The sequence below is a fragment of the Asterias rubens genome, chromosome 2, assembly GCF_902459465.1.
Source record: "Asterias rubens chromosome 2, eAstRub1.3, whole genome shotgun sequence".
NCBI classification, from domain to species: Eukaryota; Metazoa; Echinodermata; class Asteroidea; order Forcipulatida; family Asteriidae; genus Asterias; species Asterias rubens.
This window is the reverse complement of record NC_047063.1, coordinates 25,618,563-25,633,745: the sequence shown is the minus strand read 5'-3', so window position 1 is coordinate 25,633,745 and position 15,183 is coordinate 25,618,563. Positions and strand designations below refer to the sequence as shown.

At 38.4% G+C, this 15,183-nt stretch overlaps 2 protein-coding genes across 2 annotated transcripts in view; one reads left to right on the top strand and one right to left on the bottom strand.

The window, feature by feature from the left end:
* Positions 1–151: 151 nt before the first annotated feature.
* LOC117304666 (60S ribosomal protein L18a-like) lies at positions 152–5,315 on the top strand. Its single transcript, XM_033789233.1, has 5 exons — positions 152–258; positions 2,504–2,683; positions 3,292–3,421; positions 4,327–4,436; positions 5,001–5,315. Exons 1-5 carry the CDS (start codon positions 241–243, stop codon positions 5,091–5,093), a joined length of 531 nt encoding a protein of 176 aa, XP_033645124.1. The 5' UTR covers positions 152–240; the 3' UTR covers positions 5,094–5,315.
* Positions 5,316–6,987: 1,672 nt separating this feature from the next.
* The window catches only part of LOC117306776 (complex I assembly factor ACAD9, mitochondrial-like), a 34,997-nt gene continuing 26,801 nt past the window's right edge, over positions 6,988–15,183 (bottom strand). Inside the window, exons 11-15 of the mRNA XM_033791281.1 lie at positions 13,268–13,476; positions 12,871–13,003; positions 9,337–9,414; positions 8,853–9,054; positions 6,988–7,438 (exon numbers count right to left, since the gene is read on the bottom strand). Of these exons, the coding sequence (XP_033647172.1) occupies positions 7,338–7,438; positions 8,853–9,054; positions 9,337–9,414; positions 12,871–13,003; positions 13,268–13,476 (723 nt within the window). The 3' untranslated portion in view covers positions 6,988–7,337. The remainder of the gene's footprint in view (positions 7,439–8,852; positions 9,055–9,336; positions 9,415–12,870; positions 13,004–13,267; positions 13,477–15,183) is intronic.

Here is a 15,183-nt window from a genome sequence, read left to right as displayed (position 1 = left end):
AAACATGTTTGACTGCAATTTATTTTCTTTATAGATTTTTATGTGTGATTATTAACAAAAAATCCTTATTAATTATTAAAACTTCTATCTTTTAAAATAATACTTATTCTTTTTTTCGGCCACCGTATATAAAACTGGTATCCGGCAGAGTGTCCCCACACAGGCTAAGGCAATTGCAGCAGCTAGATAAGGACACCAGTGATAATCCACGGTCTCTTTTCTCTCCTCGTGGAATCAGCCATGAAGGCTAAGGGACAGGTGAGCAATTTAAGTCGAATTTTACAACATTTACAAATAATTGTTAATCAAAAAAACATCAGAGACTTTAAAATGTTTAATCATACAATATTCTAGTGGAGCTTTCTCCGGATCTAGAATATAAATTGGTCGCATAAAGTCGAGTTATTATTCTGCACTAATCGCCATTGAAAAACTGCCACTGAAAAATACTTGCTGCCCACTATCCGGACAACTGACTGCCTTTTTGCGTGCGTATGCATAATATTGAACATCAGTCATTAATCAGCCCCTATAAAGTCAAATAAATAGTAGATATTACTTTTGAGATATAACTTTTGTTAAAATGTTTTTGAAAAATTACCAGTTGATCATCCGGATTTTTTCCAAAAAGAGGAGGATGATGGCCTTTTCATGATTTCAGTTTTTATTTTTTATTTCTTTAAAAATCATAGGGGGGCTGCCAAGCATTTTATTTCAAACTGGCCTCTAATTCTTCAGTTTAAAGTCGCCACATTATTTACTTATTTAATGTAGTTACAACATAAGTCATGTAATTTGTATGTTGTGATAACGTAACCCTCCTCCGAGGGTTATGAAGCATGATCATGATCATCATGATGATCGAATTGTTAAGGGCGAAATGGTCAAACACGTACAATTTCGACAGCTAGTCTGGTCAACAGATTTGTTCTATTTTTACCGTTTTTCAGAAATCATGGCACAAATTCTATGAACACGAACTTAATCCTCAATGGAGGCCATGAGAATGAAAATGATAGATTTGCGTCCACCGCCCGCATGCTCTGAAAGCTACCGCCAAAAAATGTCATTATTTTCACAAAATTTCATTATTTTCACAAAAAAGACTCTGCATCACAAATTTTCAAGATCAATTCAATGAACAAGGGTATAAGGCTATGTTTACGCATTTATACAAGATGGACATTCCGCCGCGATCGTGTTTGCGATCGCGATCGTTTTTATTTGCAGTAAAACACGCATCTGCTGTCGTTCATCTGTCAAGCGCAATCAACAAATTTGCGCAAAAATATTCTGCGCAATTTTTAATTTGCGCTATGCAGATAGGCAAATTTGTGTATCGATCTCTAGTTTGCGCAATTTGAAGATTGCACATCTTCGTGTGCAGAATAATGAAAAATGAAAAAAAGGCTCGCGTCTTTTCAAAAATGCCCGGACGCAAATCTAAAACTTTCATTCTCATGGCCTAATGAACAACACTTAAAACACCATTGAGAAAACATTTTGAAAAAAGGGGCAAAAACTTATGAGATCCCTGAGCGAAACAGTCATAAATAGCCCAGATTGATATGTCGCATGACCATTTTGTGCCTTGATATGTTCAACGTTCAACGCTTAATTTTTTGGTTACCAAGCGCTGAACCGTAGGTACCAGCCAAATGAATTGATGACCTGCCGAGCCGCGTGGACTAAACCATTGGGTAAAAGGGGTGTTATGTGGCAGTGCCTGTGGGCTGTCCGTTTACTTTGCCCACCATTCACTCACATAGTTTGCACGCACTGCCTTTTAACACCACTTTTACAGAATGGGTTAGTCCAACTCGACCGCAGCTTGGCAGTTAGTCAATCAATTGGCTGGTACCTGCGGTTCAGCGCGTAGTGACTAAAAAATAAAGCGTTGAACATATCGGGAAGTCACAAAATGGTCAGCGACAGGTTCAAAATAGAACCTGTGAAATTTGTGACTTGTTTTGCTCCGAGATCTGGTAAGTTTTTGTCCTTTTTTTTCTGCATATTTTCTTAATTGTGTTTTTGAGTGTTATTCATTAGACATTGAGGATTAAATTTGTGTTCCAAGAATTTGTGGCATGATTTTTTGAAAGTGGTAAAAATTGAGCAAATCTGCTGACTAGACCATTTCTCCCTTTACAATTCGAGCATGCTTCGTAACCCTCCAACTACGCCATCGGGAGGAGGGTTACGTTATCGCAACAGTAACAACATGAACAAGGAAGTTCTTAAAAGATTTCCAAGACTTCCAAATCCAAGTTTTGAAGGTTAATGTCGAGTGAATAATCCAGAAATAGGTGCTAATTCAGGTAAGTGTGTTAAAAGAGAGCCATAACAGCCCAACAAGGTGGGCTAGCTAGTATCAGGTAGAAAAAAACCACTAGCCAAGAGGTACTGGAAGGTATTTAAAAAAAACCCAGTTCTGCTGAATACTACACTTAATTTTTATTTTGTGTAACACTATGAATTAACTGCCTTTTTTATTCACTAACAGCTGAAGGAGTACCATGTGATTGGTCGGAGGGTGCCCACCGATAAGGTGCGCATTCCTGCCCTCTACAAGATGCGCATCTTTGCATCAGACCATGTGTCCGCCAAGTCCCGCTTTTGGTACTTCATCAAGAAACTGAAGAAAATCAAGAAGACCAGAGGGGAAATCGTCTCCTGTCGGAAGGTACACAAACTTGTTTAATAATGTTTTAACACAGGGTGATCCATTAAGGCTGCTTAAAACAAATTTGTATGCTTTCTGCCCTTCATTCTGCTTCATTTTTCACATCACAAGAATGAACATGTCTGGCTATTTATCAATTACAACGGTCGAGGCTTGATTTTCATCATCTTTGGTTGTTAAGGTTTTCTTTTCATATAAAAGAAGCTTTACTGTGAATCAGGACTGCACAGTGCTGTTCTGGCCATTTGTCATGCTCTCCGGAAACATTTGAGATTCTTCATTGCTGATACAACTAATGTCATGAGAAATGCACATCATACGTTGGCACAGAGTGTTTTGTCTCTGTTTGCCAATTCTAAAATGTGCAAATAATAATCTTTGGCTGCTTGTCGCCTGTCAGAACCAACAATCATGTTCATGGGAGTGAAACAAGTTGCTACACAAATTTCTAAGACTGAGGAAAGCTTCACTGGTACCTTCAGGTTTTGTTCTCCGAGAAATGTAAATGTAAACGTAAACATATTTTTATAACATTCTGGAAGAAAGTGCCTATTATATAACAAATGATAATATTTTGTTTTTTTTACTCACCCATCCCCTTCCAAAAGATCTACGAGACCAAGCCAACAAAGATAAAGAATTTCGGCATCTGGCTTCGATATGACTCTAGGAGTGGATCCCACAACATGTACAGAGAGTACCGTGATCTGACCACTGCTGGGGCTGTCACACAATGCTGTAAGTTCATGTTCAAAGGATTATATGCATAATCCTGAAAGGATTAGTCACCTAGTACATTAGGAGGAAAATCAAACTAAGAACTGTGCTGTGTACTGGCAACTGATGGGGCTGTTATTTCATGCATAAAGCAAGAATCAACCACCAAGTAAATTGGAAGGAAAGTTTTACAGAACATGATTCATCTTTTAAAGGGTATATGTACTTTTTACTAACAAAAAACACAATGTCCACAGATATACATCAAACTTACAGTTTGAAGATTATTATAGTAGAAAGCTTCCCTTGAAATTTGACTTACTGAGGTGCTGTAGTTTTTGAGAAATGAGTAAAAGTAATAACTTTCATCTCAGTTTTAGCATGTAAAAACGTATTAACCAGTTATGCTATGGTTTTGGTATAATATCACAACTGGTTAAAGGGATTTTACATGCTAAAATAGTTTTGGTCTCATGAGACCAAAACTATTTTGTGACTTGTTTTACTCATTTCTCAAAAACTACATAACCTTAAATAGTAATATTTGAAGGGAAGCTTTCCACTATCATTATCTTCAAACCCTGTAAGTTTAATGTAAATCTGTGGACATTTTGAAAAGGTACTCGAATCCTTTAAGATGTCTGTGCTGTGCAATCTAAGTAGTATTGTGTGCTTCACAGATGTATTGTGCCGAACACCATGCTTTACTTTTTGCACATCATACGTTGGCACAAAGTTAATGTCTCTGCTTGCCAATTCTAAAATGTGCATACAGAAATTATTTGGCTGCTTGTCGCCTGTCAGAACCAATAATTATGTTCATGGGAGTGAAACAAGTTGCTACAAAAGTCCAAAGTATCAAGTGAGATGTGGATGCTTTCAACTGTCATGACTTGATAGTAATTAACATTTCTTGTTTTCTTTAGACCGTGACATGGGTGCTCGTCACAGAGCAAGGGCCTCCTGTATCCAGATCATGAAGGTGGAGACAGTATCTGCCAAGAAATGCAGACGTCCTAACATCAAGCAGTTCCATGTAAGATTCACACTTTGTGTGCTTTGATGTTTATCCAAGTACTTGGAGAAATTTGAACAATATTATTTTTTTAAAGAGTTTACAAACCTTATACCCTAGCCTCAATACCATAGGTAGCGCCATGTATCGATACCTCTCGTCACTAATCTCTGGTAGGGATGCAACGACAAACGCTGAATAGTTCCAAAAACATGTATGCTTGTATAACTATTTAAGCTCTTGTATAGTGCTTGTAGGATGCTTTGTATACGCCAGTCAAAATGCAAGTACTTTGGACATTCCCATTTCAAATGAGTCATGTTTCTAAATGTTCACCCTAAACTACTAACAGTACGACATACCAAAATATTGTAGTATGAGAAGGGACCAGTTGCTCTTTGACTTTATGCCTCTTTTGCGGGTTGCCATTCTTAAGCGTTCGCGTACAGTGGATGTTCGCAAATAATCTTCATTTCCTATTTCTGTGGTGTTGTGGTACTATGCTCACCCATGGGGAAACCTTACCGTTTTCCCCCTAGCTTATTAAAGTCTAACACACCATTACTGTTTTTTGTTTTTTTACAGAACTCCAAGATCAAGTTCCCACTGCCTCATCGTACACAGCGTACATACAGGCCCATCTTTACCACAAGAAGGCCCAACACCTGCTTCAACTAAGCATTCTCAACCACAATGGAGTGCTACTCATAAACTCATCACCTTCTTACAATGTATCGGTTGGGATTAAAAGGAGTTGTTAACAAAATAAATCTTAATATGTGATATTCTTCACCACTGGCAGTAGATAATTTATCTCGGCTTGGAAGTGTTGTAGATGTCGCACATTTCATTATGGAATCAGTGAATAAATGGCATGACTTGTATCAACAAGAACAAATACCCTTATTGTCATTATTTGTTGTTTATTTTTCCAGACTTTTCTTCTCTTTTTTTTCTTGAAAATGAAACCATAACTGAACCAAGTTAAAGGTTGGACACCTTTGGTAGATGTCAAAGACCAGTCTCCAAAAGACCCGCTTGGTGTATCTCAACATATGCATAAAATAACAAACCTGTGAAAATTTGAACTCAATTGGTCGTTGAAGTTGCGAGAGAATAACAGAAGAAAAAACACCTTTGTCGCACAAGTTGTGTGCTTTCAGATGCTTGATTTCAAGTTATCAGCCGAGGTCCTAAATCAATTCAAATATTTTAGTGAGAAATTACTTCTTTCTAAAAAAAACTGTGTTACATCAGAGGGAGCCGGTTCTAACAATGTTTTAAACATCTCTATATGGATTTGAACAACTAAGTTTTTATGCTTGCAATTAAAACCTGATAAATGTACTCGGCAGTAGTAGAATATTGTAGCAAGGCAGTTCTCTAAAAAACAAACTCTACCTAGCAAGTAGATACACATGACGTTGCCACAAACCAAATATAAATAATACCTCGCCATGCAAAGTTCTTAGGAATCCCCTAAGCTATAAATCAGCTATTGCAATGTTAATTTTACGGGTACCGGACACTTCCGCACACTCGGCACCCACTCGGCACCAAGAATGTCAGCAGTGGCCTATTTTGGTCCAATAAACCATGGAGAAATAAACCAAACTCGGCACCAACAGCACATACCACGCGAAGAGTAGTAGTAAAACACCATAAAAACTGGTTTGAATTCAGTTAAAATAATTAGTAGTTATGCTAGCTTGTATGACCATAACCGCTTCCGAACTTTTGAAAAAATTGTCATCGGTGATTTTTTTTTCTGAAAACTTTAAATCCGCACGTTAAGTTTTTGTTTTGTTTTTGTTTTCATGTTGGTGAAAGTGCATCGCTATTTGTTGATGTACGTGTATTGGGTTTTGAAAATGTTAGCGTTGGTTGACAATGATCGACTTTTTGGCTTTCAAGAGTGTGATTTGGGAGCCTGATTTGCCTACAGTGTCGGCCGTGGGGGACTTTTGCCCCACCACGGCGGCGGCAGCGACAGTTCAGAACTCTTTATTTTGAATTTATTGTTTTTTGATCAAAGTTTCGTGTAAATGTTCCCAAAAAATACTTAGACATCAAAATTACGTATTCTCGCCTAAAAATTATCTTGAAAAGGCGCCCTCACTATGTCAGTTTACACAAAATAAATATTAATTATTTGATACAGATCTTTGAAAAGGGCGACCTCACTATGACAGTGAAAAATGAGTAATAATTATTAGGTGTGTATGTATAGTCGATGCGTCGTCGAACCCGTCGACACACGACGAGGATCGGGATTTATTTTAATTTCCAACTAGGTGCCGAGTTTGCAACCCTGGCAGATAGAGCGTTTTCATCCAGGTGCCGAGTTTGAGAGGGCCGAAGTGTCCGGTATTCAATTTCACTACCAAGAGTTGTTCACACCCAATCTAACAAGTTTCCTTGTGATTCATCCTAATTGAAGAGAGCTGAAGATTGTTCATGGATGCAGTTGAATTGAATACAACTTGAACATGAGAAACAAACACAAATTACATGTAGTGTTAAGTGATGTTGCAAAGTTAAAAAAAGGAAAATTCAAACAGGTTTGCATTGATACTGCTTAAAAATACACTCATTCATGAGAACACAATAAATACACGTTACAGCACTTGACTTGAACCTTTGGTTCAAATTCCAATTAGCAAAACCAAAAGTAATTAAAAACTTACAAATGCCACAAATTCTGGATTTATAATCAGTGAAACCTTCGGTGGTCAGACCTATTAAAGTTTCCATAGATTTTGTATACTGTACCAGTTGATCATAAACAAATATAATAGTGTGTTGAGCAAAATGTTTGTAGGTAACTCAATTTGGGACTAATTAATGATACGAGAACCTAGAGACTGAACGTTCAACTTGTGATGATAAATTGGTGACAACTTGACGACGAATTGATTAGACCTAAAATTCCTTCATCAGTGGATGAACAGCCAGGTAACCATGGTTATTACACACCTCTGTTGCAATTCTTTGAATTGCCGAGTCACAGTTTTCATCGGGTGCTGAGGGAAAAAAGAAATTAAAAAAAGCTGCTGTCATGGAATGAGGCTCCTATACTAATGGCTTTAAAGGGAAATATTTTAACCCATATCCACCAAGCTACATGATAATCCGTACCAACAAAAAAAGGCTACAAACGCTGACCTACCGGATTTCCCGCAGGAGATTTTTTGCCTGTTTCGTTCTTCATTGTTTTAGACCAGAAATGTATCCCACAATCCTTTTCTTCAATAAGCACTACAGTATGTTTCGCTGAGTTTCATGTCGATTTTGATCAATGTTTTGCCTGGAAGTTCACTTATTTGGCAGTCTAATTTTTCAGAGGAAGAGGTAAAAAATGCAGTGCGTCCACAGCACACAGGATTGAACTGTTAATATGTGAATTTTTGCTGTTTAGACAGAGAAAATTGCCTAAGGAAAACATTACATTATTGACTTGTACATTTATAGAATGGTACATGTCAACAAGTTATGATATCATTTTGAAGCTGAGAAAACACTCTTTCCAGTCATGATACTTATGTTCAGTATTTGTTATTGTCCAAGAAACAATTTTTAGTTTTTTTAAGTATCAAATTTCTTGTTTTTCCTGTTAGTGTTAGTCATTATGGCAGCTGTCAAAAGGGACAAACTTGACATAATAAAGAGAATTTTGTCCTGTTTCCAAGGGTATACAAAGTGTTTCTGTCAATGATGACCTTATTTTTGTGTTAAATGTTTCCCGATGTATGAATAAACACTTAGGCGGATATGGGTTAATAAGAATATGTTTAAACAATAAATAAGTGAAGACTTTATTATTAAACTCGCCCCTGGGTTGACCCAACACTCGGACTACTCAATTCACTGCAATGATTGTATGATGGGACATCTGTACAACAAAAATTAATTAAACTCGCCCCTGGGTTGACCCAACACTCAAACTACTCAAATCACTGCAATGATTGTATGATGGGACATCTGTACAACTGAGCTTTATTAAACTCACCTCTGGGTTGACCCAACACTCAAACTATTCAACTCACTGCAATGATTGTATGATGGGACATCTGTACAACAAAAATTAATTAAACTCGCCCCTGGGTTGACCCAACACTCAAACTACTCAAATCACTGCAATGATTGTATGATGGGACATCTGTACAACTGAGCTTTATTAAACTCACCCCTGGGTTGACCCAACACTCAAACTTCTCAATTCACTGCAATGATTGTATGATGGGACATCTGTACAACATAACTTTATGAAACTCAACCCCTGGGTTGACCAACACTCAACTCACTGCAATGATTGTATGATGGGACATCTGTACAACATAACTTTATTAAACTCAACCCCTGGGTTGACCCAACACTCAACTCACTGCAATGATTGTATGATTGGACATCTGTACAACAAAACTGTATAAAACTCACCCCGAGCGATATCATAGAAGTTCTTTGTTATCCTCTCATCAGCCTGCTTACAAAACGTCTTAGCAATGGTCATCTCATGATCACAGTTCCTCAGGCCAACGGTCTTAGACCTAGAAGCACGTGATAAGACGGCTGTGATTGCATACACATCTATGAGAATGTCTGCTATACGCTTCAGCACCAGCTGTTCCGTCATGATTCCCTAATAAACAGAGAGGAAGTTGGGAGGAGGGAGAAGCAATTTGTACAGACCTTTAACAAAATTTACGTCCTTCAATATATGGACTATGATCAGAGTGAAAATATGTAAAATCCAAAAGAACAATGATCAGACTTTACACATCCAATTCTCAGAAGTAATTACTATATGAGTTTCCTTTTCCCCTCATGTCCTAAAGCTTTTTGTCAAAGTCTTTGCTTCAACATAGGTGTTCTAGTTAACATGGTGGACCAAGCTGTAAGATGTGATGTACGTATAGCTCACCTTCTTGTACTTGGCTAGTAGACTTTCCACAACATAACCAAACTGGGTTGCTCTAGTCTGCAACGTCTTTGCCTCATCCTGTCAAACAAATGACATTAAAGGTGTTATTTAAAATTAGTTTTAAATGTTAATGATAATGATGTACACACTGCACTTCCCAAACAACAATCACTTTATTTGCCACAAATATTTTGTAGTTTGTTTATATTGTGCAGACCTTTCCTAATAAAAACATCTGACTTTTGGGTTCAGGTTCATGTATCTTGCAGAAACTGAAACCTTTTTGAGAATTTGGCTTACTTGAGCAGCCAAAACCATTACAAATCCTCAATCTGCTCGACTGACAACCCCTTTTACTTTCAACAACAGCCAGGCAATCCTACCTAAAGCTACAAGTAAAAAAAACGTCAACTAAAAATATGGTCATGACGTGACCTTGACTTTTTACATGTTCACCCCGCAGAAAACTCCTACTTCCTTTTACCAAGTTTCAAGTCCAGATGTCACTTCCAACTGGAGTTACTGTCCGGTAACAAAACTGCCCAGCCAGACGGATACCGTAAAGAATGACAATACCCCTTTCAGTCTTTTGGGCTAAGGGGGCACAAATGCAACACTCACACTATGTATACTGTCACGAAGTGAATTGGTTTGGAGAAATTACTATTGTACAAAGTAAAGTTTGCGTTTAAGAGTAACAAGATTTTGGTTTTTATGGCCAATGGGCCTGTAAAGTTTGTGGACTTCATTTTAAAGAATGGGAATTCTGTATGGTAAATAGAATACTCTGTGATTGGCTGTAATTTATAGGGGGCCAGTAGTGCTTCTGTTTCGATGATGCACCCCTTTGGTAACACATTGAAGTCACAGGGTACACCTTTTCACGGGTTTCATAATTTTCGTTGGGAGCAAATATTATTTGAGTGGGCACTTGCGACTTGAGATATCCGAGGAGAGGACATTGTGTTTGTCAGCCTCGATATGTTAGAGCCAGTTATTAAGAACTGAGCTAGTTGTTTCCAGATTACATTCTGCAGAAGTCTCTTATTGAATGAGCAATTGAGTGCTCTTAGAGCATATAGAATGACCCTCAGTAATATTGTGTCAACTGATCATTAAGCAGTTTCATTGGCGTACTACCCTAGGCCAGGATCGAAAGAACGACCTGTATGTAATAATATTTTGTTTTATTTAATAACTTGATTTGAGCAAGTATTTGTTTGATTAAGATATTGAGATCAAGTAATTTGGATTTGTGTTTGAAGAAGAAAGTTCCTTAATAACAAATCAGGTGAGCGTTTTTCTTTTGGTTAATGTTGTCAAAACAATTACTGTTCACCGAACAGACTGTCACAAATTTCTGATCAGTTTCCGAGTTATGTGTGCATCTTTTGTCAAATTTTAGTTAGCGCAAACACCCCTGTTTTACTTTGGTTCAATCCCAGGAGTTCCAGCCATCAGGCGTAGTGTTTCTAGGCAGTATGGTTCGACTAGTGGAAAAAACCTAGGCGCGGCCTGCATGCCTTATACGCCACAGTGCTAATGTGTTTCATGATCATTGTTCTTACTTGAGTTCCAGGAATCTAGGGAATGTGTTAAAGTGTTTTATTGTAAGTGAGGAATATTAGAGTGATTGCTAGTCGAAATCAGTACAATTTTATTTAGTACACAAACTGATCTTCCGAGAGAAGGCAGCAATTTTAAAAGAGAGAGAGAGAGAGCTGAGGCCCGATGTGAGTGTGTGGCAGACAGACCAGTAGCAATAGGCTATCTTTGAGTGAATTGGGTGAAAATATCCCAAGATCTTCTAGATTTGGCAAAATACAGTGCAAAATTTCAGCCTGCAATTAATATCCAACGGTCTCTTGAAGACCCCTCTGTTTGCAACGCTCAGCCTCCAGAGTTCGTCTCCAGCTAATGGCCATGGCCGTAGAGACCGTGTAACAGTCCGCGAGACAAGCCGCTGAAGTACACCGGCAGAACCGGGTGCAAGTTTAGAGAGAGCCTTAAAGTGGCAACCCATGTTGACCGGGCAGTCTGAGTGACAACCTTTCTGGCCCCTTGTAAACGGAAGTGTTGAAGCAAGATTTTGCGATGACGAGGGAAACCACCAGGATATGCTGAGGAAAGTTAATATAACTTGTGGAACATTGATGTAACTGTATCTATATTTATAATAGATGTTAAGTTTGCATCAGGGATAAAGAATATTAATTTTGGTTTTTACCCATACACCGATGTGTGATTAGCACTGTATACTCAGTACTTTCCCGAGTCCTGTGAAAAAATACCACAGGCATGTTTACTCGGGTGGGATTCGAACCCACGACCCTTGCGATTCTAGAGCAGTGTCTTACCTCCTAGGCTGCCAAAACATAGGATTCGAACTGCCTCTAGCTGCCGGGCAACCTCGGTAGTAGAGTTGGTAAGACACTGCTCTAGAATTGCAAGGGTCGTGGGTTCGAATCCCACCCGAGTAAACATGCCTGTGATATTTTTTCACAGGACTCGGGAAAGTACTGAGTACACAGTGCTAACACACATCGGTGTATGGGTAAAAACCAAAATTATTGTATCTATATTGGATTTAACTCAGTGTTAAAGGTTGAAAAGGTTTATAGAGTGAAGGGTTTAACTTTGATGGAGAAATTATTTTGAATATTATTTTCAAGGGAGTAAATTTAACGGCCGATTTGAGATTTGGGTTTTGGTGAAGTCGGAACGATACCGAAAAGTAATTGAAGTGCATGAACAAATATTTCAAGCCAAATTGTAGAACAGTTGAAGTTGGCAAATATACCTTGCTATATCGGTAACACTAATGATTGATTTTCTTTAAATTAATGTAAATAAACTTAATTGTTGTTGTCCTGTTAAACTATGTCACGTTTGCAAATCATTTTGTCATGTTTGTTTTGAAAATCTTAGTCACCACATAGTTTTGACAGCCGCATTTAAAGGTGGTGACACAGACTTTTGTTTGAAACTAAGTGAGTAGCGTTTTCCAAGCATTAAGATGTCACCTATTGATATTATTTTTTTGGATTATAAGGTGTTATTATGTGAACTTTCCAGGGTCCCAATCTGGGAGAAGAAGCCCCACTCTTACCCGTGAAGGGAGAGCCGCACATGGGGGAAGAGAGAGAGATGTTGTACTATTATAGACGGGAAGGAAGAAACGAAAGAGTTCATATAGACTAGAGTGAGACGGGAGGGACTTGGTGTTCAGCGGGCCTTAGTGTCGACACCCCAAGCACCGCACCCCAGCAAACACAAAACAGGTTGAGCCTCCGTGATGATAACTGTTCAGTAATTTGTGTTTTGTTAATGCTCTCTTGTATAAAATATGTTAACTATTGTGTTGTAAATAGGGAGACTTGTAAATAAATGTATATAGTTTCATACGCAAATAAATTTGTGGATAATGCGTTTGATTTGACCCTCTCGTTTGGTGTGTGTTAAACTATCTACTAAAGGTTATGTCCCGTTTTGGCTAACTTCAAATTCCGGGATGTGACATATACAAATACTCACATTGAATACTGGGTGGACACCACCACTATCATGATCCAACTTGACACCTTTCTTCAGGCCGATCTTATACAAGAATCTATCAAGTAAAGCCTTGGTCACAAACCCTGGATTACTCAAGGGACTCTGTAGTTTCCTGGAGATAGAGGAGGATAAATCAGTTTTATTACCCGTACTGTAGTCTTTAACCATGTTAACCAGCATGAACATGTAGTACACTTATTTGTTAACCAATGCTTGCCTGCTGCTTGCATATATACCAGTAAGTAAAACATATATCAAATAAAGAAACCAACTATATTTAACTCACTTGACAGTGTCGACCAATTGCTTGCCAGCCGCTTGCATACCAGTAAGTTCAACATACATCAAATAAAGAAACCAACTATATTTAACTCACTTGACAGTGTCGACCAATTGCTTGCCAGCTGCTTGCATACCAGTAAGTGCAACATACATCCGGAGAATCTCATTGGTTCCTTCAAAGATAAGAAGGATGCGAGCATCTCGGAGGTACCTCTCATATGGATAGTCCTTCATATAGCCAAGACCTCCAAGAATTTGGAGGGCTTCACTCACACACACCCATGAACCCTCAGATGCAAACACCTGTAATATTAAATGCATGTAAATTCAGAGAAATAATATAATAGTTTAGGAAGTGTTGACATATATGTTTAAGCTTATATCACCACAATATGTTAATGTATGATTTACATTTCTTTTGCTCCTTTGGTTATTGTTTATCGCTTTAGAGACACTTTATTAAATGGAAAGTTGTGGCCGAGAGTATAAATGCACTGGACACAAGCTCTGGTGTTTCTGTTCAGCAGAGTGTGGGTACCAGATTTGATCACGGCACTTGTGTCCTTAAGCAAGATACTTAACCACGAATGTTTTGGCCTTTAAATGGGAGTTAAGCTGTAGGTCCCGTGTGTTGTGTAATGCCATAAAGAAACCAGGGGTGGATTTCACAAAGAGTTAGGACTAGTCTTATCTCGAGTTAGGACCAGTTACTCGTCCTAACTTAGGACTATCCATGCAATTTGTATATCTCCTAGGACTAGTCCTAAGTTAGGATTAGTCCTAACTCTTTGTGAAATCGAACCCAGTACACTTATCGTTAAGAGAAGGGATTAGCCCTGGTGTTTCTGGCAGTGGCTGCCGAGTGCCCCTCAGCAACTAGTAAACCCAGTATACAACGTGCTGCATGAAGTGGTATCAATTTCAAAATGTGTCTTTAAAAGAGTGTCTCTTAAGAGCATCTTCAAAAGAGATTTAAAACATAGTTGTATCCGCAAGTTTACTATTACTTAAAAGCCCGTTTCACACGAGCTTTCTAAAACATGGTCGTTAGGAGCGAAATCACATTCCCGTTATATAATCACAAATTTGCATCGTGTGAAATGAATCCGTGCGATGAAATCACCAAGGACCCGCGTAATAAACAACCGGGATCAAGACCTCCTCCAAAAAATCACAACCCTGTTTAGAATCGCCGAGTCACTCGTGTGAAACGACACACAGTAGATTACAAAGGTCCTCGGTGATCGCACAACGATCATGCATGCACAAACCATGGGGTTGCATTTCTTTATGCAAAAACTTTTAAGCAGCACACGTAATTAGCTGATGGAGAAAGTTTGTATATTCCAGGTATCCAAGGTACCCAAGAAGCTTCCGATCAAGAAAGCCTTGAATCTGGCTTTTCCGCTTGCAATTTCAAACAAAATGCTTTCGGAGACATTCATCTTTGGAGTCGGGACGCTGAAAAATCGTTTATTTGTTATCATATTGTCAATTCCCTTGACATCCAAACGGATTCATGTTGCAAAACACGTAACGACTACCGAGTGTCATTTTGATTGCATCAAAATCGGGAAACAAAATCTGTTAACACACGTGTGCAGATAGACTTGACAGTCAGTCCTTTTTATGTTCAACGAAAGCGTACACATCGCTCGCACTGCACACACAACACAAGTAGGACTTTTCCTTACTCTATCACAGGATGTAGTGAGAATTTGTTGTGATCAATCGCTGTACAATTGAAGTACATGTACTTCGCTGCAAATTCTCCACACATGCATATTCTGGCGGCGTCAACATCTAGCAAGGGTTGAATCCAATCAAGAAACACTCTGAGCATCTCTGAGCGTCTTTTAATGCACGCAAAAAATAATGGTATGGACGCAAACCGTCTCACTTATCCCTTGTTTTTCAATTCAAATTTACACTGAACTCGGAGAACACATTATTTTAAGGTGAAAAATCCGGAAGATTCTTATGCCTGAAAAACACATTGGTGCGCCAACA

What these genes read in the sequence shown, in the direction of transcription:
- LOC117304666 (XM_033789233.1), top strand. An exon ending in AAATCGTCTCCTGTCGGAAG is followed by an intron (nt 2,684 to 3,291) that starts GTACACAAACTT and finishes CCCTTCCAAAAG; the next exon opens with ATCTACGAGACCAAGCCAAC. An exon ending in TGGGGCTGTCACACAATGCT is followed by an intron (nt 3,422 to 4,326) that starts GTAAGTTCATGT and finishes TGTTTTCTTTAG; the next exon opens with ACCGTGACATGGGTGCTCGT.